General features: G+C 34.7%; 1 protein-coding gene across 2 annotated transcripts; it reads right to left on the bottom strand.

The window, feature by feature from the left end:
* Positions 1 to 8914: 8914 nt before the first annotated feature.
* LOC127435288 (macrophage mannose receptor 1-like) lies at positions 8915 to 25195 on the bottom strand. 2 transcript variants are annotated; one of them, XM_051688642.1, is made up of 4 exons: positions 25026 to 25195; positions 10381 to 10713; positions 9961 to 10302; positions 8915 to 9812 (listed from the first exon to the last, which is right to left on the bottom strand). In XM_051688642.1, the coding sequence occupies exons 1-4, from the start codon at positions 25057 to 25059 to the stop codon at positions 9442 to 9444; spliced, it is 1080 nt and encodes a 359-aa protein (XP_051544602.1). In that variant the 5' UTR covers positions 25060 to 25195; the 3' UTR covers positions 8915 to 9441. The 2 variants fall into 2 exon arrangements, with proteins under 2 accessions (XP_051544602.1, XP_051544601.1); XM_051688641.1 differs by lacking the exon at positions 25026 to 25195 and adding an exon at positions 11044 to 11546 and having other exon boundaries at positions 8917 to 9812.
* Positions 25196 to 27677: the final 2482 nt, after the last annotated feature.

Raw genomic sequence — 27677 nt, forward strand, 5'->3', positions numbered from 1 at the left:
TTAAAACTTCTTGAGTTACAGGCATGCCAACTTTAGAAAGGCATATAATGCAACAAGGATTTCTAAAGTCAACGGATTTTAGTTACAGACCTACCAATCTCTTTGTAAAAATAAAATAATGATGCTGCCAACTTTCTAATGATATTATCATTTTTTTATCTGTGGTTTTGCTCCAAAATCATCATCTTATGGCTGCTCCCATTAGGGGTCAGCACAGCAGACCATCCATGAACCACATTTTTGACTTGGCACAGGTTTTACACCGGATACCCTTCCTGACACAACCCCCAGTGGCTGGGGGACTCTTACTCACACCTGCGAGTCTCCAATTCACTTAACCAGAGGAAACCCATGTGAACACATGCAAACTCCACACAGAAAGGCCCAGTTGAGCCGGGACTTGAATCTGGGACCTTCTTGCTGTGAGGCGACAGTGCTAACCACTGAGCCACCATGACTGGTTTTGTGCCACAATCATAGAATAGTGGATTACTCAGTAAATACTCATCCATGGCTTTCATTTTCATTGTTTTCTTTCACAAGAATTTTATCAAAATCAAAATTTTGAGCTGAGGACCTCTGGTTGAGTTGACACGGAATGACCCTTGCTTAGCAACATGCTAACAGAATGAGCAATCAGCTATCAGTTGTTAGTAGGTATTTAGACCGTAGACAACAAGGCAGATAGTACTGTGGTACTAATACTGTAGATCATTACGTTTTGTTGTAGTTGAGCAAGTGTATCTGTTTATTATTATTTGTATTTCTTTCATGGATCCAGTATGTATGTTCAAGATGCTAGCAAAGAGCTTTTGGCTAGTTGTAGGCTCTTGAGGACAAAGCAAATTATAAAGCCAAAAGCATCTTTTGTTCTTAAGGAGTAGTTGACCTTTTAACATAAAATGTGTGAAATTTATGAAAATATCCCTCAGGTTTCTTCCTGTTACTTGATGAATTCTTCTGTCTTCCTTATTTTCTGACCTTCGGGCTATATTCAGAGTTATTGATTTAAGGCTGACTGCTCTCCTGTGCTTTGGACTGTGACGCTTTCAAGCCCGAGACCAAAGGAAGCAAGAACTTCTGTATAAAAAGTCAAAGCCCTCCTTTGAGTTCCTTGCTGATCAGTTGGCAAAGAAGGCATCAACATTCTTAGCAAGTCCCTAGATGTCCAGTAAACACAGGAAAATCCATCTTTTAGATGAGGCTGTTTGTTAGCTGGCTTAATAGTTCTTATACATCCAGTAATTCACTTTATCTATGTAAATTATTGATATAATATACTGGGAGGTCCAAAAGTCTGAGACAAGGGTTTTTGGGGGGTTAATTTAAAACCAAATGTTTAAAGAAAAGTTTAAGAATTATTTAAGACATGACTCCAGCCAGGCTTCCTAAGCAACCAAATTGTCCCAATTGCTAGGGAGGGTAGAGTCACTTGGGGTAACCTCCTCGTGGTCACTATAATGTGGTTCGTTCTCTGTAGGGTGTGTGGTGAGTTGAGCGTGGATGCCGTGGTGGATGGCGTGAAGTCTCCACATGTCTCCGTGGCAACGCGCTCAACAAGCCACGTGATAAGATGCACGGGTTGGCGGTCTCAGACGCGGAGGCAACTGGGATTCGTCCTCCACCACCCGGACTGAGGCGAATCACTACGTGACCACGAGGACTTAAAAGCACATTAGGAATTGGGCATTCCAAATTAGGGAGAAAAGGGGGAAAAATCCATTTTATTTTTTTTTTATTTTTTTTTTTTTCATTTATTGGTGAACAATTCCTTTTAAAGCAAAATAAGTTTATTTTTCAACTTTTCACTCAAATTGTTTTGCTCAAAATCTAATTTGTAATGAAGAAATTATTAAATGGGAAAATAATGCAAAGTAGAATCATTTTCACTAGTCGTCTCAGATTTGGACACTACTGTATTGAGTTTTACCATTTAAAAGACAGTATATGCATTTAGTGTCTCAACATGTTTAAATGCATGTCGATAAGCATGTTCAAACCTGCATGCTTTCTTCAGGATTGTGATAAGCTTCTTTCATCTTTCTGAAATCCAGTTTTCCTTTAAAGCAGTGGCGTGTTATCGTAATGACTCCAGACCTGGTCAAATGTGAGCCACGGCAATTTTCCACACATAAAACTTTTCCAGCCCTAACAGGATTTTTCCTCTAATGGTTGTCATGAGGGACAGCGACGTGGTTTGGCTCAATTTACAAAACGCTGAGAGCCTTTTTCTGCAGAGTGTTTTGAAAACGGAGGGCATGTTGTCAGTCACATACTTTGCTGAAGTTTTAATGAAGGTGCCACTTTTGGTCTCCGAATCCACGGGGCTGTTCAAGCTCATGTGCCCATGTTCCAGTGTATTAAATGATCAGGCCAAATGGGTCTCTCCAACCTGAATGGTTCCATTACATGGTATTTCATTTATCTTGGTGTAGAATAATGGATAGAGGTGTAGATGAATGGAACAACTACATCTGGATGAGATTGCTGGATAACAAGGGTAGTTCTGGACAGAGATGTCAAGTCAGAGTGTGGATGATATGTATTCACAGCACATTCATAAATCAAGAGAAAGTCCTTACAGGAACTAAGCTTAGCTTGGACAGATGGTCTGTTTTGCTGGTTTTAGAAGGGTTTTGTGCACTTCAGTCTGGGAAACTAGCTTAAACCAACTAAAATCAGCTTAATATGCCATGTTAGGCTGGTTTCAATGGTTCCTTTCATTGTAATCTCATTAAAAGAGTGACCAATACATTCTTAAAAAAGCTCTTTATGTGTTGTACAGAAGAAATAAAGTTATACTTGTTAATGATGACAGAATTTTCTTGGGTGAAGTACTCATTTAACCCTTTAAGCTTGGATGGGCATTTAAAAAATAAATAAAAATTATGATCAAAACATTAATACCTACAGTCTTGACCAACACAAAATAGGTATAGTTTTAAAGCATAGAAGCTGTAATTTACAATGCATATAGTTAATATAGATAATTAATTAAGTCTGCACTGCACATTTTATTGTAATCGGTAAAAACATCAAACTGATCAAATAGCCATGTGTCATATGTCATTGGAAAGCTCTCAAAGAGTTGAATACAACTAGCCTATTGTTTTACCTTTGTTTTGACTTCAGACAAAAATATAGTGAGTAAAAGCTAAGTATATGTCTTTGACATACTTGTTACATGTACAGGTGTTGCTTATATGCAGCATTATCACTTACAGGTGCATCTCAATAAATTAGAATGTCGTGGAAAAGTTCATTTATTTCAGTAATTCAACTCAAATTGTGAAACTCGTGTATTAAATAAATTCAATGCACACAGACTGAAGTAGTTTAAGTCTTTGGTTCTTTTAATTGTGATGATTTTGGCTCACATTTAACAAAAACCCACCAATTCACTATCTCAAAAAATTAGAATATGGTGACATGCCAATCAGCTAATCAACTCAAAACACCTGCAAAGATTTCCTGAGCCTTCAAAATGGTCTCTCAGTTTGGTTCACTAGGCTACACAATCATGGGGAAGACTGCTGATCTGACAGTTGTCCAGAAGACAATCATTGACACCCTTCACAAGGAGGGTAAGCCACAAACATTCATTGCCAAAGAAGCTGACTGTTCACAGAGTGCTGTATCCAAGCATGTTAACAGAAAGTTGAGTGGAATGAAAAAGTGTGGAAGAAAAAGATGCACAACCAACCAAGAGAACCGCAGCCTTACAATTGTCAAGCAAAATCGATTCAAGAATTTGGGTGAACTTCAAGGAATGGACTGAGGCTGGGGTCAAGGCATCAAGAGCCACCACACACAGACGTGTCAAGGAATTTGGCTACAGTTGTCGTATTCCTCTTGTTAAGCCACTCCTGAACCACAGACAACGTCAGAGGCGTCTTACCTGGGCTAAGGAGAAGAAGAACTGGACTGTTGCCCAGTGGTCCAAAGTCCTCTTTTCAGATGAGAGCAAGTTTTGTATTTCATTTGGAAACCAAGGTCCTAGAGTCTGGAGGAAGGGTGGAGAAGCTCATAGCCCAAGTTGCTTGAAGTCCAGTGTTAAGTTTCCACAGTCTGTGATGATTTGGTGTGTAATGTCATCTGCTGGTGTTGGTCCATTGTGTTTTTTGAAAACCAAAGTCACTGCACCCGTTTACCAAGAAATTTTGGAGAACTTCATGCTTCCTTCTGCTGACCAGCTTTTTAAAGATGCTGATTTCATTTTCCAGCAGGATTTGGCACCTGCCCACACTGCCAAAAGCACCAAAAGTTGCTTAAATGACCATGGTGTTGGTGTGCTTGACTGGCCAGCAAACTCACCAGACCTGAACCCCATAGAGAATCTATGGGGTATTGTCAAGAGGAAAATGAGAAACAAGAGACCAAAAAATGCAGATGAGCTGAAGGCCACTGTCAAAGAAACCTGGGCTTCCATACCACCTCAGCAGTGCCACAAACTGATCACCTCCATGCCACGCCGAATTGAGGCAGTAATTAAAGCAAAAGGAGCCCCTACCAAGTATTGAGTACATATACAGTAAATGAACATACTTTCCAGAAGGCCAACAATTCACTAAAAATGTTTTTTTTTATTGGTCTTATGATGTATTCTAATTTTTTGAGATCGTGAATTGGTGGGTTTTTGTTAAATGTGAGCCAAAATCATCACAATTAAAAGAACCAAAGACTTAAACTACTTCAGTCTGTGTGCATTGAATTTATTTAATACACGAGTTTCACAATTTGAGTTGAATTACTGAAATAAATGAACTTTTCCACGACATTCTAATTTATTGAGATGCACCTGTATAACTTCACGAGAAATAAACAGAACATAAAACATCACATCCCATTACTTAGAGGAGGCGATTATCTTTAAAATGAGCCCACACACAATGTAATTGGATGCATAGATTATCCACACAAAGCACAATGTGCACATAACGTGCTATCTGGCTTAAAACACATTAGATTTCCTGGATCAGATGACTGATGATCATCGGAAATGTAGTACATTGTCCAGCATCATGGAATGCTAAACCAATCATATTAGGATTCAGATCGCTGCAGCCAGAGGTGGAAATCATCCAGATATGGGCAGAGAGATCATTGACTCTAATTACATATGGCCACCAGGAGATGGTGCCAAGTGCATGACTCAATGATGGCTCAAATGACACAGTATTGAACTGAATGAGATCTCGTTACTCATTCCTGCATGCTCTGAAAAGAGAGAGCATACCTTTAGTCATTGTTGTATTTACATGTGTAATTAGTTCTTATGTACAGTTTTTATGTTTTATTTGTTTGGAGAGGCTTTTGAACACTTGGAGACTTATTTAACTTTTGATTGCTTTGGCGTATCAACACAGAATTTTACTCAGTTACAGCTGACATGATTGGGAATAAAACAAAAGCAGTTTTTCTGAGCTACTTTATTTGGATATATAATGTCAAATCAGAGAAAAGTTAATTTTTGGCTCAAGTCTTTTTGTGATTTTTCAGCAGTTTCTTAGGCTGAGAGTCTCAGAATTTATTATAATCCACATCATTAAAAATGTAAACGTTTTCTTTAAAATGAAACCAGACACGTGACCCACCTTTTTCTTTTTTTTTTTCTTTTTTTTTTTGTTATAATCCTTTAATTTTGGGAAAGCCACTAATACAGGGAATCTTTAAAAACACCCTCAGAGCTTAAAGGGTTTTAATGCAGTATGCTCACTCAACTGAAGTATGTGGAAAATGCATTAATGTCTACAGAGCTGCATTTTTTCCCAACGTTCCTAATTAATGTCACACACAGAATAAGTTCACCAAAGGTCTATGCTGGTGACAGCGCCCTGTTGTTGGCATGGTAACCGATCCACTCACAGGCTCATAATGAAGTGCCCAACAGTTCTAGTGACCTATTGAGGTCTTGTTTGATGCCACCGATGGGTCATAAGTCACATGCTGAGGATGGACAAGGACATGGCGAACTCGCCATGTCAGCGCTAACTGTGATTATGACCCAGTCCAGCACAGGCTTAACATTTTGCCCCACTTTATCAGGATACTAGTCTGAAATGTAATTATTTAATGCTGATATTGTGAAATTAATGGGGGGGGGGGGGGTTGGTGGTATTACAGAGCACTGAAATGCCATTTTAAATATAATTACAACTTTTCTCCTGTTGTTTTACAAGAAACTGGTGTGCAGCGATTTTTAAAGTGTGTTCATTTACTGATAGGATCAAGGTGGACTGGATCTGATGGAAATTCCAGATGCCACTGAACATGACGCATCATTTTATATATGCAGAGTGGAGAATGTGATTGAAATGCTTTGATGGAGAGGAAGATTCATATGGTATTTTTGTCCTTTACAGAGTTTAACAGGCATGGTCACTATGAACTGACAATGTATGGAAAAGAGCAACTTGAAGATTCTCAGGGGTGTAAAGTAATGTATTACAAATACTCACGTTACTGTAATTAAGTAGTTTGTCCAAGAATTTATACTTCAAGTAGTTTAAAAGTGGTATACTTTTAATTGAGTACATTTTAAGTGTTGTAACTGTACTTTTACTGCACTATTTTCCCTCCGTCTGTGTTCGCTACTTCCCTGTCCTGATTTTATTTTTATCCATCAACGTAATTGGCTAGGGAGAGTCTCGTGACTCCCGTCAAATCAACACATGCATAGAAAATTTTAACGGCAGCTGCAGATCGGGCGGCAACTGTCATGGATGTGGACTATGCCTCAAACAGCAGTTCAACACCTGAAAGGGCTTTTCGCAGTGAAGGCCAATTGCTTGATCGTGTCATGTGAGTTTAGCTTGCTCAAGCCAGATATCAGCATTAATCCTGCCTCTAATTTGAAGAAACATATCAAGGAAAATTTCATATTTTGAAATTCTAAATTCTGTACATCTATAACGTAGCCTGTAATTTAGCTATCCATCACTGAGATTATTGGGTTACTGTGAGAGATTAATGCAATGTTATAAATAGGGCTGGGTGATAAACAATCTCTGTTTATTGGGAAAAAAGAGAGATGACCTCAATATCGATGATAAACTTTTTAATTTTTGTCAAATTAATTTTCTATTCTTAGCTGACCACCACTGGTTGGTTGATCAAGATAAAATATAAAGATTGACATTTATTTCCAGGCGTCTGTAGCTGCACACTGTTTGATTGACAGGCGGCTAATGTTTGTGCGCTTTACATGTGCGTGTGTTCCTAAACGCACATGCCTAAATGATCAAGTACTCTTTATAATTCTGCAAATGCCCGTCTTAGTGAGACATTAATGTATACGCAGTCGATTATGTCTAAAGTGAATGTAAACCGAAGTGTAACCGATTAGACCCCTGTCTAGTATGTCATTTAAAAGGCTATTAATCAAACAACAACAAGAAAATGAGAAAACTCCTCACTACGTTTGGCTGAATAACTTTAGAAGCTTTAAAAGTATCAATTTAATATAACAAAACAGTGACATTTTTAATATCAAAAATGTTTTTTAATAATATTGTTAGTATACGTACTACTTAAAGGAATAGTTCACCCAAAAATGAAAATTCTCATCATTTACTTGCCCTCATGCCATCCCAGGTGTGTATGACTTTCTTTCTTCTGCAGAACACAAATGAAGATTTTTTCTGAAGAATATTTCAGCTCTGTAGGTTCATACAATGCAAGTGCATGGGTGCAAAAATGTTGATGCTACAAAAAGCACATAAAGGCAGCTTAAAAGTAATATGACTACAGTGGTTAAATCCATGACTTCAGAAGTGATATGATAGATGTGGGTGAGAAAGAGATCAAAATTTAAGTCCGTTTTTGCTATAAATTGTTCTCTTTGCCCAGTAGGTGGTGATATGCATGAAAAATGTGAATCACAAAAAACACAAGAAGAAGAATATGAAAGTTAAAGTAGAGATTGACTGAGCAGGGAGGATAATTTATTGGAAAAATTGACTTAAATATTGATCTGAGCTGAGATATTCTTCTAAAAATCTTCATTTGTGTTCTGCCGATGAAAGAAAGTCAGACACGTCCGGGGTGGCATGAGGGTGAGTAAATGATGAGAGAATTTTCATTTTTGGGTGAACTATTCCTTTAAATCCCGATGTGGCCCCTGTACCAAACAACTTTTCCCACCCCTGCTCTTCCTCCTCTATTGTGCGGGACCCTGTTTTTTTTTTTTTTTTTGTTTGTTTTTTTTTGCATTCCTTGCATTGTTTTGAAGATGTTTTATGCGCAACAATAACTCGCTTTGTCGGCATTAAGGCCATTTTAGACCCTACACATAAACTGATTTTAATGTCATTGTTTCATACATTACGATTTAAAATGGTGATCAGTGTATTAAAATATAACATTTTCTTCTTTTTTTTTTTTTTTTATCAGATTCATGTAGTGTTTTTCTTAGATAACTGATGTATTTTAAAAGTTTGCAGTTAAAAAGACTTATATTTTTTTATTCTTTCTGGCAAACAGCCATAAAAGGGAATGTAAATTATGGTATGTGTGCTACATTTTGAAATTGCAGCATGCTGTGTTTATTATAATGGGGCATAGCTTTCGCAACTCAGTACTCAAAACTCACTACTCATGAGTACTTTTAAAAGAGCTACTCTTTTACTCTTACTTGAGTAGTTTTTAGGACTGGTACTTTTACTCTACACACACTACATTTTTTGGGACGTAACAGTACTTTTACTTAAGTATGATTTTTCAGTACTCTTTCCACCCCTGAAGATTCTTCAAAAACCCAAAAAACAACAACAACATATTATTATTAGTTATTTTGAGGAATAAGAGGGTTTAAAAATAACGACAGTTTTCCTTTCTGCATGATTACTATTTCATAAAGCCACACTTTAAAATGTAAGTGCAAGAAATTTCATTAAATAAGAAAATATTAAATGGTATTATGTTAAAGAAAGATAGCACAAGCACATGTTTCAAGCTATTTTTTTAGAGGCCACTATATGGAGTCAGTTCTGTTAGAAACCTCAGCTGAAATCAGAAGGTTGGTGGTATTTTTATTTTTTCCTTGAAATATCACCATCATGCACTCGAGAACTTTCTCTTGCATTTGTATCTCTGTCGCATAATGTGTGTAGTGCTTTTGAATTTTGGTTATGCAGCACATAAAATGAATAGCACAAACTGCCTGTTATTCAGAATTGTATTTTAATTAATTGACACATTCATGAAGCAACCACTGGCATTGAAACAAAATTTCACAATGGCTGTCTATTAATAATTTATTTATCCATTTAAAGGTGTATGTGCTTCCAATAGGCAGTAAAACAGAAATTCATACATTGGCACAATTCTACTGTACTGAACACTTGTCTACAAAACAAATTCTTAAAATCAGCATTTACTGTAGATTTTCATGAGAAACAAATTCAAGTCAAGTGTGCCCAAACTTTCAGCTGGTACTGTTTATTACTTTCCCTCACATAAAACAGTAAATTTAGATCTGCAGTTTTTATCAGTCCATTTGAATTCACCGTTCATCTTCTCTATGGCACCACAGTGGTGGGACATCTGATGTTCAGGTTGACTTCCTCCTTTCCAGTTGGTCCAGGGTCCCACATGAAGCCCATTGGACCAAATCCAGAATCCAAAGAGTCGACTCTGTCTAAGCCCCACCCACACTGGACCTGAAATATTCCTTCTTCTTAGTTCCCGCTCCGTTTCTATCTGATCATCCTCAGACTCGATGCGCAGGAGTCCAGAAGTATTCTCATTACTATTGCAGTAATCCAGAGCTTTCTCCCAAGACATGTTTTCATGACTGACATGAATGTGACTTTCTGCCAGAAGAATATACACATCTAAAATTAGTTAAATGTTTGGATTTAAAGCTACATACAAAGGTTACATACTTCAGTTTTAAAGTAGCTTATAATGTAACACCTGGAATGATTTAATATCAAATAATGAAGTACTGCCTTGACTTACTGTAGCAATGAGTATTGCAGGTATTGTTTTCAGTTTCTGTCCATGTCCCTCTCAAATAGAGGAATGTGTATATATTTGTTTTGTTATTTTTATTGTTTGTATTACTATAGTTTCTGTAAGCCGACTTTCCTCCATCAAACCATTCCACATTGTCACTGAGGAGGCCAATCCAGAAGGGTTCGATTGTGTTACTCTCGTTTGCTTTTTTCTTCACCTGTTCATTTTGTGTCTCATCTCTGATAGTGACTAAATCAGTGTGATTCTCTCTACAGTACAGCTGAGCATCAAACCACGTTTTGTTTTTCTGGATTAACCTGTAGATGTGTGATGCTCGGTCAACACCTGTGAGAATGCAAGAATACACAATTCATTTTCTGAAATTCTATTTAGATGTACTGTACAAAAAACTGAAATATTTACCTTGATCATAACACATGAGTTGTCGGAGTTCTGTACTGCATGGAGCACATTCCCAGTCTCCATTAGTTTCAATATAAGCACAGTATTCATTCTGACACTTGTGTCCTGGTCTGAATGTGACATCATCCCCATTTGACCATTTCTCACTCGTATTGTTTCTATAGGCACCAATCCAGTGACAAGTAGTATTTGTAAGCTCCTTATTCTCTTTATGATCATAAACTGTGACAAGGTCAGTATATTTATTTCTGCAAATATCTCGAGCTGCATTTGGATAATTTGTTGTTTCTAAGTGGAATGTTCTCAGTCGGCCTGCAGCATCTGAAGGAGGAGCTGAGGAGGAATATTCAGTTTTTTAGCAACACTGGGCTTTATGGTTCTGGAACATACTGCTAAAATACATTAGTTATAAAACATATTATGTCTAAAATCATTTTCTCAAATATACTGGTAGACTGGTAGAAGTTCAACAAAACCTCTTTCAGAAGAAGCAACAACTTGATAAACATCAACTCTCTACTTTTTTCAGCAGTTCTGCCTTAAACGTGCTGAGAAATTAATAAAATAAAACTTTGTTCCTTTATAAGAAACAAATGAAAGTCTATTCTTTTATTTTACAAAGCTGCTCAGTAAAATATGACACATGCAGAAGTAAATACTCACCCCATAGTAGGAGCAGCACAGGTAAAAATTTCATAGTAATGCTAATTAAAACCAGAATCTGTTATAAATGTTGTTTCTTATCGTCACACAGAGATGTTTGATTGGATGTTCAGAATCAGCTGTTTTTATCAATGGAGAGTTTGAGCCACTAGAGGAAAGAAAATCAATTATATTCATTATAAACACTGAGCATCAAAAATCTATAACGGTTATTAGGAATCAGTTAAACTCTTTATGATATTTGATGACATTTGATGGTCAGCTTACAGTACATATATTTACATATATTACAAGTCACAAGTTTAGTCACACTTGCATTAATGTTTCTTATGATTTCAAAGATCTTTTTAACTTTAGGCTTCTGCTTAAATGCTTGAAATAAGTTTTGTAAACAAAAATATGCTGTACTTACATTCACATTTATTGTCAGAAATACTGTGTCCACAATGTTTAAGTTCTATAATTGTTCATTTTTAAATATGATTAAAGTTCCTCTTAAACAGTACTAAATGTGCAATAAATGTCCCTCCTTTTTTGTTTGATTGTTAATTGTTGAAACATTAAAATGCAACATTGAGATTTTTAAACATCTGTCATATTAAGTAACATTTAACAGAAGAAATAAATAGCTGAAGGTTTAGTTGGACAAGAAACTTATTTACAGATTATTCACTAATATTTTAAATGATATACATTTCAATTTAAATGAAACAAAATATTATCTGTAATGTTTTAAATACATAAAAATTATTCTATTTTTTTGGAAGCAATATTGCTGTGACTTTTGCATGTTTAAAGAACGGACTCTAGTCAGATTTATTGTCGCAATAGTAAAATCTTAATTACACTCCCAATGTGCTTTAATTCAAGTTTTACAGCATCCAGTGTTTGTTAATGTGATGTAAAACTGGAAACACTATTAGTTAGTTCCTCTCAATGTGTTTGACTTTTAATTCTTTATAATTGTAAATGAGTAGTTGACATGAAATACTTTTGTGCATGACATGCTAAACTCTATTTAAATCTATTATTTACAGAATTTTGCTAATTGGTTCATAATTATTGTGTATGCATCACTGAATATTTTTATTTTTAAAAATGCATCAAAATACAAATGAATAAATTTTACATCAACTACCCTAATAATCATTGTAAATAATTTTATACATATATATATATATATAAAATTTATTTTTATTTTTATTTTATTTTTAATTTACAATACTTTATTATGGCTTGATTAGATTGTAAATACTTTGTGAACATTCAAAATGTATTTAAAATTTAACATGATTCTCTGTATAGCACCTGGTAAATTAACAAAATGTAATAATTTTATAATTACCACTCCCAAATACTATTGATGGATCCTGTAATTTAAATTTTTGTGTACATATCTGAAGACAATAACAGGATTAATGTAATCCTATTGAATAAATCATGATTAGTCAAAACTTTGTATAATTTTAAGTAAAATTTTGTTTATATAAATATATATATATATATATATATATATATATATATATATATATATATATTTCTTGTCCTTGATTAAAACATTTTTTGAGTATTTTAAAATTATACTATTTATTTATATATTTATATTAAACTATTTTGTATGTATTATTATGTTTGTGTTGTAGTGCATATGATATAGAAATAATATGCTATATACAATTTAACATGATATATCCAAAAAAGTGCATAGTTAAATCTAATCTAATTTCAACAATATTATGATGATTGTAGTTTAGACAGAATTGCATTAACAAACAGATAAGCAATGCAAGCAGATTCGTAGATGGCATTTTGTGTAAGCAATCTAATTTACTCTGATTAATAGGTAAAAAGCTGATCAGCAGAATACAGATAAAAAAGCAACTAAAGTCTTACCTGGTGAGCAGGTGATTATATGATCATTTGATAGTGTGCTGAAGGAAATATAAGTCTTATTCCAGTGATGTCATCATTTTATTATGGACATGTGCTGACAGGCAAATAGCTTGATTGTGTTCGCTGGAAGGACGTATAAACCATTACATGCATCATCTCTAAGGGTCAATAAAAAATAAAGATGTCTGAGATGATGAAAATGAGAAATCTTGTACACATGTGCCAAGTTCTTAGAAGTGCAATTGCTCATGATAGTTTCATAATTTATACCAGTACGTTCATACTTTTATACTATGAAAAAAAAAAAAAAAAAAAAAAGAAACGGTTGGTGTTGGATGTTTGTGCATTTCTTGAATTTTGATTTAGATGCTGATATGGAGCTAATGTGGTTTATGTGTGATTTCTATTACAACATCTGAACTGATCTCATTTTAAAATCAACATGAACTTAAAATTGTGGTACATGTAAAAAACAACAACATTTAGGGTCATGTGACCACATCTTATCACATGAGTGGTGCTCTAGATTCTGAAGCTGACTCATTTCAATGACCAAACACTGACAACCAAATCTCCTTGACGCTGCTGCTGTTATATATTAATTAATATAAAACAATAAATTCAAATTTGCTGTTTCATCATATTGACCCAAAAATGTTCCTTCCTCCTGATGCTCAGACTCTCCTTTCATTCTCTGTTGTCAGTATTTGCATAAACATACATTGTTAGTCAAACATTAATATCCTTTTCTCAGGTGTCTCCACCTGCATCTATAAACTCACTTTTATTCCAGGTTGAACTTTACAAATTCACAATTGAAGAATTCATCTAGTATCTAATGGTTTGCATTATTATTGTTTAAAAGTAAATTCATAGCTTGTTCCCAGAGTTTATTTATGGCTGATTAAACATGAAAATATTCCTTCTGTGAAGATCTCACTCCGTCAGTATCAGACAGTCCATTCACTGACCATCAGATTGTACACAAAACAAGAAATTACTTGAGAAAATGGCAAACTTCAATCAGATTGCATTGCAACGTCCAGACGGGTACACGGGTTTTATGAGTCTGCTGGGGAATAAAATTGTGTATGAGTTGTTATTATGAGTGCTTGCAAAGGCAAAATAAAGGATAATATTTCTGTAAAGTAATATTAATAATATGTATTTAATTCTTTAGAATGGCACTTATGGCACTGTAGGATTTGTCCTCACAGAAATGACTGGAAAAGCCAAACCTGTTTATTAGAAGGTAGTGTCCACATACGTTTTGGCCCACTGTATACCCCTGAGTGCAGGGTTAGGAGTGGTTAGATGGTCACTCTACCATGTTACACTGCAGTTTCTTTGCTCAGTGCTGTGATTTAGAAATAGAAAAAAGTAAAGTCTGCGAGAACATTTGCTGTGATGTTCCGAGGTGTGATGGATCACAGAAACATTTGGAGTTTGTTCTAGAGAATAAATGATGCTTTTGTAATTTCTCACATGGGAGACTTCAGCTGGGTGTAAACATGTTGCTTCTGTTATTTAATCCCAGTGATCAAACCACATCTTTTCTTCAGCCTCAGCGAAATATAGGATTGTCAATAAATCCAGTGCTGAGTTTGCAGTGTGTGATTTAGGGGCTCCCAAACTCTAACCCTGCATTGTTAAAAATAGTTAGCTTAATTCAAAAAGCATCTATGTAGTATTAAAGACACTGATGTAAAATGACTTTACAGTTTCTGCTGTTATGTACTGTAGTGCAGTGTGTTGTACCTCCGTGAAGTTGGCACCCCATATAATGAAATCAAGTGGCGCCCTAGGCGTCCGCCTAGTTCGCCTATGCCTAGAAACGGCCCTGCATTGAAGCATCAATTTTTGGGCAAAGATGATCTTTCACCACATCAAACTCAAACACATCTCTCTGTCAGGAAATATCAGATTTGGTCTGATATTTAAACCAGGGATGCAAACTACTCACCTTACAGCTAAAGTCACTTTTTCTGAAGCTAATTTGACCAAATTGTTTGGTAACATTTCTAAATTGTCCTTATTAAAATCACTTTAAATGGTTACTTAAAGCTTGAAACTCAGTTATCCTCGATTTATCTACAGCAATAGCCAAACATAGCAAGATACAATACAAATCAAATAAAAAATAGTAAAAGCTAGTAAATAAAATTAATATCAAAACTTACAAATAGAAAATAAATATAGCCTACACAACCAGTCCAAAGGACACTGACTAAGTACGTTTCTCATAATCTTAAAACCTTTTGATCTAAATGCTTATGGTCAAATGTTTGGGATTATTTCTGTACTGAAAAATAAATTGTGCCTAATTATAGACATCTATACAAACCTTTTATTTATTTATTTATTTATTTTAAAAGAAAAGCAGCCAACAAGTGTCCAGCATATGAAATCATTCAATACTGTTTAAAAAGCATCCCAGGATGCACCTGAGGTTGATTGAGAAAATGAACTGTGTGCAGAGCTGGACTAGATGAAAGGCTACACTGAAGATGTTCGAACAGAAGATGTTTCTGATTTCATTTGTTTTGGTCACTGCATAATTTCCATACTTTCGTGTTACTTCTTAGTTTTGATGATGTTATACTCTAAAATCGAAATGTGCAGTAACAAATAATAAAGAATAGGCAAGTGTGATCAAACATTGAGCGTGTTTTTGTGTCCGTCTGCACTTTTATAATTGGTTTCAATGTAAACGTGTGCTAAATAGACATCTTTGACAGCTTGTTCATGTTTTTAGATGCCATGTTAAGTTAAAAAGAACCTAAACTGTTAAACGTCTCGAGTCGAGACAAATACGTTTTGCTCTTTTGTGGCGCTACGTGTAATTTTAGTGCAACAATAACACATTAAAGCATGTGAACGGCACTTAACATGTTGTCAAACATTGCACTGAAATTTCAAACAAATATTTTGAATATTAGGTAACATATAGGACTATGCAATTACACAAATACTGTCAACACATGTCGCACCAGCTTCTAGCAAAATTACAACAAATAAACTAATTAAGAGCTGAATGTAGCTGTTTACTTGCGAAAAAACTCTGAATAATTAGCCTATATAAACATGATGTACAGCTTTGTTCAGCAGTGTCACATTTAGCCTATAAACAAATCATAATGTATAGCACCAACACAAACACAGACACTTTTATTATTTATTTGCATTTGGAGTTTGATGTGGTGAAAGATTAAATCTTTGCCAAAAATGAATGCTTCAACGGTACCAAACACGGCACAAACCAGAAGTGAGCACAAACGATGGAGGCAGGTGAGAGTGATTGACATGGGGTTTAGCTTGCGAGATTTCATGGCTCCCAAAAGCTATCTTGTTAAATACACAGATAGGAATATGTTATGATGTTTCTTTTAACAGCACAAACAAGCACAAATCGAGCACAAACTAACTAAACCTGTTGGAGCGTTTTGGAGTGACGTCACTGCTCCCAAAAAGTTTCTTGCTATATCCAAGGAAGGGAAATAGTAACAATGATTCTTTTAATGGCACAAACTGGTACAAATCGAGCACAAATGAATAGCATCAGTTTGGAGCGATTTGGACCACATGGGCTAGAAAGTGACGTCACACAGCCAAAAAAAAATAATTTCTAATATCTCAAACACCGAACCAACACAAACGTTCATTTTTGTGGTACAAATTGGCACAAACGAATGGTATAGATTTGGTAATGATTTAATTATATGTGGTGCCAACTTCACGGAGGTGTGTGTTGTAGTTTAATTAACCATCATAGTGTACCTTTATGATTCATTTTCAGTTTATAATATGATATTGTTGATAAACTCTCGAAACAACACACTTAGAAATACATTTTATGACGTACTATGTCATATATAGTCAGTGTAACTAATTGCAGTACAACTTTTTACATTGTATAATAATCACACAGCAAGTGCAGATCACAGATAAAGTAAACTGTTGCTTATCAATAACTGATTAAGAGAATTCAAGCGCCTTTAGAAAATGTATGATTAGAGATCCTAAAAGAAAGATTACTTTAAAGGTAATTTTTTTCATTGTTTAAATACTTTCACCTATTCCAGTTTAATATTAGCCATTCGTCGCTTGACTTGTTAAAGGAATAGTTCACCTAAAAATGAGAATTCTCTCATTATTCACTTACTCTGATGCCATCGCAGATGTGTATGACTGTCTTTCTTCAGCAGAACACAAATGAAGATTTTAGAAGAAGATAGAGCTCTGTCAGGTCCTTATAATGCAAGTAAACAGGTGCCAGCAATTTGACGGTCCAAAAGTCATATTTAGGCAGCATAAAAGTAATCCACACGACTCCAGTCGGTCAATGAATGTCTTCTGAAGCAAACTGATACGTATGTGTAAAAAAGAAATCACTATTTAAAAAGTTAATAACTTTTAAAAAGCGCTTCCTTTCAGCAGCTGACGCGTAGCGCGACGTAAGCGCATCAGCGAGTTCACGCAAGAATTTGGAAGCGGCGCTTATTTATAACAGAAGAACAAAGGTCATGCGAGAGTTTAACCATTTCAAACTGCATCAGACCCCTGGATGGAAGTGCAGATTTAAAGTTAAAAACTTGTTTCTTACATAAACCTGTCGATTTGCTTCAGAAGACATTACCTGTTCGACTGGAGTCATGTGGATTACTTTTATGCTGCCTAAATATGACTTTTGGACCGTCAAAGTGCTGGCACCCATTCACTCACATTATAAGGACCTGACAGAGCTCTATCTTCTTCTAAAATCTTCATTTGTGTTCTGCTGAAAGACAGTTATGCACAACTGGGATGGCAGTAGGGTAAGTGAATAATGAGAGAATTTTAAGTTTTGGGTGAACTATTCCTTTAAACATGTAAAGGTTGTGGCTCATCAACATCAAAATATTGCTCTGTTTGTTCGAGCTGTTTTCCAACCAATGGCAGATATGGGGGAATGCTTGGGGAACTTGAGAGGATATAATCTACAAATGGCTTATTTTCACAAATATAAAAATTGAAAATTGAAATTGGATCAAAATGTTTTGGAATCTAAAATTTTTAGGGAGAGATCCACATTTGGGGGCCACATTTATCATGAATGTTACTGTAGCTAGAAAACATCTGTGGTGTGAATGTAACTGTTAATCAGACCGTTGCAAATCCATCTTCACATTTTTGTGATCACAGCTAACAAGTTCATGATCCCTGTAAATACATGAATTGGATGTTTACTTTACCACTTTACTGATAATACACAGTTTTAGCATTAAAGACTAAAGAATGAATGCACTTTTACAAACATATTTTAATTAATGCTTAGTATCATGTATAAAGGTGTAATAACTAAATGATATAAAGAGGATCATTTTATCACATTGTTCTGAGAGATTATAGCCAAAAACTAAAAAGAACTTTTCTACAGTACAAGTCTGAGATCAAAGATACTCTGGATCTGTATGCAGAGCTTCAAAAACAAAAAAGCTTCTAGAGGGGCATTCTCACTCTAGAGAGCATTTGGTTGGACAGATATTTGGATATGCCCCTTAGTGCAAGATGAGTCATCATTATTTTTGGTCAGTTTTCTTGAATGATTTCCTGGTAGAGAGGCTATAATTAATTTTCTCAACTTTTAAGAGTACAAACAGATGGCCTCAAAACTAACAGACAAAAAACTCCTACTTTGATTTCATGGGGTTTTATTAAAGAACAGTTGACAGAGATTACAGTATATTCATCTGGTCATGTTTGTGTCCAAACTTTCAGCTGGTACTGTTTATTACTTTCCCTCACATAAAACAGTAAATTTAGATCTGCAGTTTTTATCAGTCCATTTGAATTCACCGTTCATCTTCTCTATGGCACCACAGTGGTGGGACATCTGATGTTCTGGTTGACTTCCTCCTTTCCAGTTGGTCCAGGGTCCCACATGAAGCCCATTGGACCAAATCCAAAATCCAAAGAGACTCTGTCTAAGCCCCACCCACACTGGACATGAAATATTCCTTCGTCTTAGTTCTCGCTCCGTTTCTACCTGATCATCCTCAGACTCGATACGCAGGAGTCCAGAAGCTTTGCTATCGCAGTAATCCAGAGCCTCCTCCCAGGACATTTTTTTCATGACTGACATGAATGTGGCTTTCTGACAAAAAAAAACATGCAAATATAAAATCAGTTAAATAGTTAGATTACGTGCAGCATATGATGGGAACGAATTGAGTTTCAAAGCATTAACTCTTGTTTCATCTCACTGTAGCACAGGGGATGGCCAGTATCACTATTGTTATACTTCATCCAACTCCCATTGTTTAAGAGCATTGTGAAATCTCCATTGCTGAATAATTTCTGTAAGCAGACTGTCCTCCATCAAACCATTCTACACTATCACTAAAGAGGCCAATCCAGAAAGGATCTGTACTGTTTTCCCCTGCTTTTTTTACCTGATTATTCTCCGTCTCATTTCTGATAGTGACTAAATCAGTATAATTCTTTCTGCAGAACTGTTGAGCCTCAGACTAGGTTTTGTTTTCATTGATTAACTTGTATATGTGAGATGTTTGACTGTCATCTGTATGAATACAAGAATATCCAGTAAATATATCAGATATGTATAAGAGAAAAACACAAAAAGATAGAACTCAGTGATTATTACCTTGATCATAACACATGAAGTATTTTGTTGTATTGTATTGGAGGGATTCCCATTCTCCATCAGCTTTCATAGCAGCACAACAGATTTCCCCACAATTCCCTGTTGTATTTCTGAATGTGACTTCATCACCATTTGACCATTTGTAACTTCTGTTAGCTCCAATCCAGGCACTACTTGAATTTTTAGCATTGAGTATTTGAGTTAATTCCGTATTGTCTAGTTCATCATAAACTGTGACAAGGTCAGTGTAGTTATGTTTGCAGGTATCTCGAGCTTCAGTTAGAAACATTGTTTTTTCTTCTAAGTGGAATTTTCTCAGTCGGTTTGCAGCATCTGAAGGAGGAAAAGCTGAGGAGAAACATTCAGATTTTAGCAACATATTCACATCTTGACTGGAAAAGTTCCACTTCTAATGTGCAATTAATTATAAGAACACAGCGGATAAATCTTCAGATTAATGATCACACTGTCATCACAATCAAACAAACACTGTTTGAAGCTGAAAGTAATGTAGGCCTTATGTTATAACTTTTTTTTAGTTAATTGCATTAAAAAGCATTAATTGGTTGAAGTTATCCAAAAACCTTTGAGAAAACCAACTTGAGAAACATCTTTTTCAGTAGTGCTGCCATAAACCTGTTCTGAGAAATTAATAAAAATAAAACTTTGTTCTTGTATAAGAAACAAATAAAAGTCTATTCGGTAACACTTTAGAATAATGGTCCGTCATTAATAGTGATGATTAATAATGAGTAGTACAACATTAACACTTTAGTTACTACTATTAATTAATATGGAAACATGATTAACCAATCAGTAAGTAATAGTGAACTGATGACTGAGGTAGTTCACTGTTAGGTAATCAGTAATTACTGAATTTGATCTGACTCATTGAGAACTATCTACTAACTATGGCTAATTTAAAATAACTACTAATTAATTACTAATCAAAACATTAACATGTGTCTAAAAGTGAATGATTATGTTTTTATTGTGAACATGATCATGAAATGTGCCTTCAGAGAAACATGCACCTCACGTGTGTTCTCCGTGGGAATTAATTTATGAATGTAACAGCTCGCTAAATCATGGCTACAGTGTCCAGTATCATAGTCAGCTTACAGTATGTGCCCAACATGTGTATTCCTTGGGATATCTCTGTTCATTACGAATTATTAACTTCGGCAGGTTTGATATTGCTGGAGGTCTTTTTTAAATAATTCTGGTAACCCATAAGTAATGAGTCAAGTGTTACCACATAAACATGAAGGAATTACTTATTATTTTAAAGCGAGGGTCATGGTAATGCATTATTAATTAATGAATACACACTTGAACATAAACATGTTTTTTTTTTTACAAAACAATTTTAAAATGAATTTTTTTTATTCATAGATACTGTAGGTTAAATTTATGTAAAGTGCTTTTTTTACTGAGTATCTTAATGGATCAAATGATAAAAAGAAAAGAATGAGTGTCATGTCCATCAAGCTTCTAATCCAATCATGGTTCACCATATTCAACACTGGTGCTGAAACTGAAAGAAGAGCGAGTGCGATTTTGCTCCGCCCTCCCTTCGATCCACCTGCACGTGGTAAAGTTTAACATACATTCTGTTCTGTTCATACCAAACATAGGCAAAGGAGGAAACATATTAAATTCATTTGATAAAAACTGTAGCCTACGTATTTACAGAGTGGACTGTCTAGGGCGGAAGCACACACGTGGAATCGTCCTCATTCTGCACGCCGGTTTTCTCTCCGTTTTCTGTTGAAGTCTTGTGGAGATCAACACTTGTCCTTTAGACACATAATTGTATTATTTTACTTTATGTTAAGAGATAAGACTTTTAAAACATGTGAAAACCATGAGCACCAGCAATTAAAAGCATTATCCTGTTGAATGTCTGTGAATGTTTGTTTGATCTGTTTTATTAAATGAATAAAATGTAGGAACAAACACTTGAGTATTCATTACTAACTGACAAGTAACACCTCAGTTACTGTTAATGGTTTATGATGTGTTTTCACATTAGAAAAATGGTCCAGATATCCTTTAACTCCCAAGGAAGGAAACAGTAAGATCTCATTAATTAATAATGCGTTACCATGTCCCTCACTTTAGAATAATGGTCCTAGGTAGGGTTGCACCAGCTGTGCGTAAGTTCTCACGTAAGATAGGATGTAAAGTTCACACTAAGGGCTTAGTAACTACTAGTTAGTTTGTAACTAAGTCAGTTCTTAATTTGGTTGCACCACCTGTTCTTAAGGCAAGACTTAACTAGTAGGTCATAAGCTCTCCATAAAGTGATGCATAGTCGCATAATACAGGTGCATCTCAATAAATTAGAATGTCGTGGAAAAGCTAATTTATTTCAGTAATTCAACTCAAATTGTGAAACTCGTGTATTAAATAAATTCAATGTTTGTGTGCGCTGAATTTATTTAATACACGAGTTTCACAATTTGAGTTGAATTACTGAAATAAATGAACTTTTCCACGACATTCTAATTTATTGAGATGCACCTGTATGACGTTTACCTGTATTGAGCCAATAAACAGCCTTCATATGTGTGCACAGAAGTGTTAAAAAGATGTGAATTTCAATTTGATCTGGTTACGGTTAATGTTCAAACCTTGTTTGCTCACGTAAATGTCAGCTGTAATAAATTATATCCCCATTAAAATACGATACATAATAAAAGTAGATTTGATAAATAGTATATTTGCCCTGTGTAAATAATAATATATAGGAACTGTATCTAAAATAAATAAGGGGTGATGAATAAATACTAATACAACAGGCTGGAAAAATAGACATTTATTAATTTTAATATCCTATATATATTTTGAATGTGTTGAAACTTGTCACCGGGCGACTTACCCTAAAAACTGCACTGTTAGATCGGTTTCATGCTGGAGAGCCACTTTTTTTTTTTTTTTTTCTCTCTCTCTCTCTCTCGTAAGTGTAAATGAGTGTAAATGTCAACATCATACTGTATGTCGAAATGATTGATGCCTGTCATGCAAAACATGAGCTCATTGATGTCATAAAATATCCGTCTGCTTTTTTATTCCATCCAATTCTCCTGGTCGGAGGCTTCCATAAATATTTAGTTTATAGGTTACATCCTACCTAAATTTAATGGAGCAATGCTCAAATATTTAGTAGTGCGTAAACTGTGACTTAGTGCCCATTTACGCCACAATTAGGCTAAGTTGTAACTTACGTATAGCTGGTGCAACCGGCCCCAGATCATTAGTAATTCCTTCATACTTATGTGGTAACACTTGACTCATTACTTATGGGTTACCAGAATTATTTAAAAAAGACCTTCAGCAATATCAAACATGCAGAATTTAATTTAAAAATTTTTTTTAATGAACAGAAGAGATATCCCAAGGGATACACGGGTTGGGCACATACAGCCCTGTATTTCTGTAAGGCAGGGTTTCTCATACTTTTTTTAACCAAGGACCCCTTTCATAACCCCAAATTCTTCGTGGACCCCTGCCCCACCACCACCACAACAAATATTATATCATTTACTAGAAGAATAAAAATAATCTCAGTGAGTTCCAATAAGAACAGCCAGGCACTGCTGTCCTTTTGTGTCAGGCTTCTGTGTGCAAAGTACAGCAATTTACAAGTGAGAAATACAATAATACAAATGATTCAAATCAAAGACAGCACAAGCAAACACCATAAAATGAAGTTAGGGAGACAATCTGTTGCTCAGCTAAGGTTTTAGCGCCATCCACAGGAGACGGAGAACACCACAAAGCTCAAACAGTAGCCTACTAATTTTTTCATAAATTATTATAATTTCCACCTATAGTCAAAGCATGAGTTTAAACATGAGTAAAGCACCATATTCTTATGAAGTAAAATAAACAATTGAGGACTGATTAATTCGTTTTATTTGTTATTATAATATCACATTATTGTTGACAAACAACAGTAATAATACAATAACACAATTTAATCATTATTTAATGTTTCAAATTATGTCAATGCTAACTGTCACTTTTTGCTTTTCTGCAAATAAAAGGAAGGAAGAATAAGAAGTTTCCATAAGTAGGCCTATTCCTACAGCTCTCTTCCTTTCAGCAGCGGACGGGACGTGATTTATATTCACATAAATGACAGTTACACTGAAGTGAAAAAAATAAAATAAATTAAATATATATATATATATACTGTATACTGCATAAATACATTAAATTACCTAACATTGACCACTATTAGACAGATGGTATGGTTAAAATAAGGGACACTGTGTGAGGAAATATATGACTGTGTTTGATGTGAAGCTGGATGGTCAATTGTCATATTATACTAACTTATATGACAGTAGCATACTTTATCTAGCAAGTTTAATCAAAATAAGTATATACAGTCAGAAATGAGGACCTTGCTATGCCAGTGCTGGTCTATGGCTTGTGAATATTCACCCTCACTGTGGTAACTTAAAATACATGTTGTTAAACCCCTTCTTCTTTTTACTGGATAGAGCAAAAGCTCTGTGTATCAATGTTAGATGGATATTTTCCAATATCTTCCGCTGGAACTTCTGTAAAAATGCGTAAAGCGAAATTAATTCACCAAATAAGAGTAGTTGCCGTCACCAAAAAATAGGCAGATTTCCCCACACTTAAATTTGCGGTCCAGAATCTACAACTTATTGCCTATAGGCTGTTTGATTATATTGTTCAAAACTTCTGTTATGTCGTATTTTATAGTAGGCAATAGCTTTATATCAAGTAGTTTTTATTGCTTTTTATTGCCTATTTGCTTACAACATTGAAACACAATGTTCACAATTCAGGGATTTCCCATGGACCCCCTGGTTAATTGAAAAGGACCCCAGTTTGAGAAACGCTGCTGTAAAGTAAGCTGACTATGATCATGGCCGTAACCGCCACTGACATTGAGGGGGATATGCATGCATAGGTTTTTTCCATGGTTAATTATTACATTATTAAATTTGGTCCCCATCAATCCTGAATATGTGGCTACATCCTTTATTATGATACTCTACCAGACACTGTAGCCTTGATTTAGCGACCTGTTACATTCATAAATTAATTCCAACAAAGAACCCATGCATGATCTTGTTCACAATAAAAACATAGTCATTCACATTTTAGACACGTTAATGTTTTGATTAGTAATTAATTAGTAATTACTGATTACCTAACAGTGAACTACCTCAGTCATCAGTTCACTATTACTTACTGATTGGTTAATCATGTTTCCATATTAATTAATAGTAGTAACTAAAGTGTTAATGTAGTACTACTCATTAATCCTGTATTAATTCCTGCATAATTACCTATTAATGATGGACCATTGTTCTAAAATAGTTCAATAATTACCGAATACCGACTTTTATTTTACAAAGCTGCTCAGTAAAATATGACACATGCAGAAGTAAATACTCACCCCATAGTAGGAGCAGCACAGGTAGAAATTTCATAGTAATGCTAATTAAAACCAGAATCTGTTATAAATGTTGTTTCTTATCGTCAAACAGAGATGTTTGATTGGATGTTCAGAATCAGCTGTTTTTATCAATGGAGAGTTTGAGCCACTAGAGGAAAGAAAATCAATTATATTCATTATAAACACTGAGCATCAAAAATCTATAACGGTTATTAGGAATCAATTAAACTCTTTATGATATTTGATGACATTTGATGGTCAGCTTACAGTACATATATTTACATATATTACAAGTCACAAGTTTAGTCACACTTGCATTAATGTTTCTTATGATTTCAAAGATCTTTTTAACTTTAGGCTTCTGCTTAAATGCTTGAAATAAGTTTTGTAAACAAAAATATGCTGTACTTACATTCACATTTATTGTCAGAAATACTGTGTCCACAATGTTTAATTTAAGTTCTATAATTGTTCATTTTTAAATATGATTAAAGTTCCTCTTAAACAGTACTAAATGTGCAATAAATGTCCCTCCTTTTTTGTTTGATTGTTAATTGTTGAAACATTAAAATGCAACATTGAGATTTTTAAACATCTGTCATATTAAGTAACATTTAACAGAAGAAATAAATGGCTGAAGGTTTAGTTGAACAAGAAACTTATTTACAGATTATTCACTAATATTTTAAATGATATACATTTCAATTTAAATTAAACAAAATATTATCTGTAATGTTTTAAATACATACAAATTATTCTATTTTTTTGGAAGCAATATTGCTGTGACTTTTGCATGTTTAAAGAATGGACTCTAGTCAGATTTATTGTCGCAATAGTAAAATCTTAATTACACTCCCAATGTGCTTTAATTCAAGTTTTACAGCATCCAGTGTTTGTTAATGTGATGTAAAACTGGAAACACTATTAGTTAGTTCCTCAGTGTGTTTGACTTTTAATTCTTTATAATTGTAAATGAGTGGTTGACATGAAATACTTTTGTGCATGACATGCTAAACTCTATTTAAAACTATTATTTACAGAATCTTGCTAATTGGTTCACAATCATTGTGTATGCAGTTTTTATGACCATATTAACTGAGGCAACACTGAATATTTTGTAATTAAAAAAAAAAAAATCTTTAAAATGCAAATAAATAAATACATCAACTTCCCTAATAATCATTGTAAATAAATCTAATTTTTCATAGGATCTTTTACAAGACTTCGTTATGGCTTGATTAGATTGTAAATACTTTGGAATCTGTGAACACTGAACATAAATTCATTTAAAATTTAATATGATTCTCTTTATAGCACCTGGTAAACTAACAAAATGTAATATTTTTATGTTGCAAAAGGCTGTATTTTATAAACTGGCATAGAATTGGGGGGTGGGGGATTTGTGTCATACATGCTGGTATCGCTCAACATGTCAGCATGGTACCCCTAACATTTCCCAGCACTGGCCAGGATGATGCATGAACTCAGTCGTTTATTATTACTGGATGAGGATTTTTAAAAACACTTTTATAGATAATGCTGAGGCTGATTTTCATTCACAGGTATGGATCCTTGCAATTATCAGTTTTTATTAAAAATGACTATCCAGTGTAAAATGTCTTCCAATGGATATAAAGTGTTCTTAGATTTAAATATGGATGCATGTAGGATTTAGTTTTCAAGCATCAAACGCCCCCTGCAGGAATACAACACCCAAGACAGTCAGTGGCTTTTCTGTAGGTCTGTTACCCACACAAAATGTTCTTCTGAATTTGGATAACATAAAGTATATCACATGAGTCATATGTGGAGTCAGTGAAGATGTTAAAGGCATCCATAGAAATGATCAGTTGTTTTTCATGGTGAGGAAAGCAGATTTTCATTTCAGATGAGCAGGTAAGAATTGTAATTTTCTGAAAGGGAAATTTTTTTTCAGAAACATTAACCCTAATGCTTTTTCTGAATGTTTGATTTGATACAGTGTATTCATATTTAAGAGTATATATTGAATTAGGGATGACGCGATTAAAAGGTTTTACTATTAACCGTGATTACAATTTTGAATCCATGGTTAAAAACTGTGAAATGTTTTATTAACACGTGGAAAAATATTTTATATAATGTATAAATATATAATATAAAAGAGTTTTTCATAAGATTTTTTAAGCCTAAATGGGAAAACATCTCCGGTTACACATGTAACCTCGGTTCCCTGAGATGAAGGGAATGAGACATTGCCGTAAGCACTATGGTGGGGTAGTGTCCTTCTTCACGACCTTGTCGAAACCAATATACAATCACGGCAATCCTTTGATTGGCAATGGTGTCTGAGCCCCGCCTATTTAGGCGCATCTGGCCTATATAAGTGGGTGCTTAGTCACCATTTCTTCAGAATTTTCTGACTGAGAGACAAGAGTGAGTCACTCGATTATGAAGCTCTAAAGTAGTAGTGCAACCAGCTTTTGCAATGTCTCGTTCCCTTCTGGTCTTGCAAACAAACCACCTGAGCCCTGAAGCGCGTTGTTAAAACCTTTGGCACGTAGTCTTTTTATAGGTTTAATGTCATTTAAATGACAAGCCAGCCTCCAGTGTTCATCACTGACTGAGTCAATTCTGGCTCATCCGATGTGCTCCATTCAGAGGCCACACGTA

The sequence above is a fragment of the Myxocyprinus asiaticus genome, chromosome 45 (genome assembly GCF_019703515.2).
Source record: "Myxocyprinus asiaticus isolate MX2 ecotype Aquarium Trade chromosome 45, UBuf_Myxa_2, whole genome shotgun sequence".
Classification (NCBI taxonomy): domain Eukaryota; kingdom Metazoa; phylum Chordata; class Actinopteri; order Cypriniformes; family Catostomidae; genus Myxocyprinus; species Myxocyprinus asiaticus.

Bases quoted from the DNA above. Each gene is read 5' to 3' on its own strand.
- LOC127435288 (XM_051688642.1), bottom strand. From the start codon at position 25,059: ATGAAATTTCTACCTGTGCTGCTCCTACTATGGG. The intron at 10,714-25,025 runs GTGAGTATTTAC...ATTCCTCCTCAG, and splicing joins TGTGCTGCTCCTACTATGGG to CTCCTCCTTCAGATGCTGCA. The intron at 9,813-9,960 runs GTAAGTCAAGGC...TTCTTCTGGCAG, and splicing joins CTGCAATACTCATTGCTACA to AAAGTCACATTCATGTCAGT.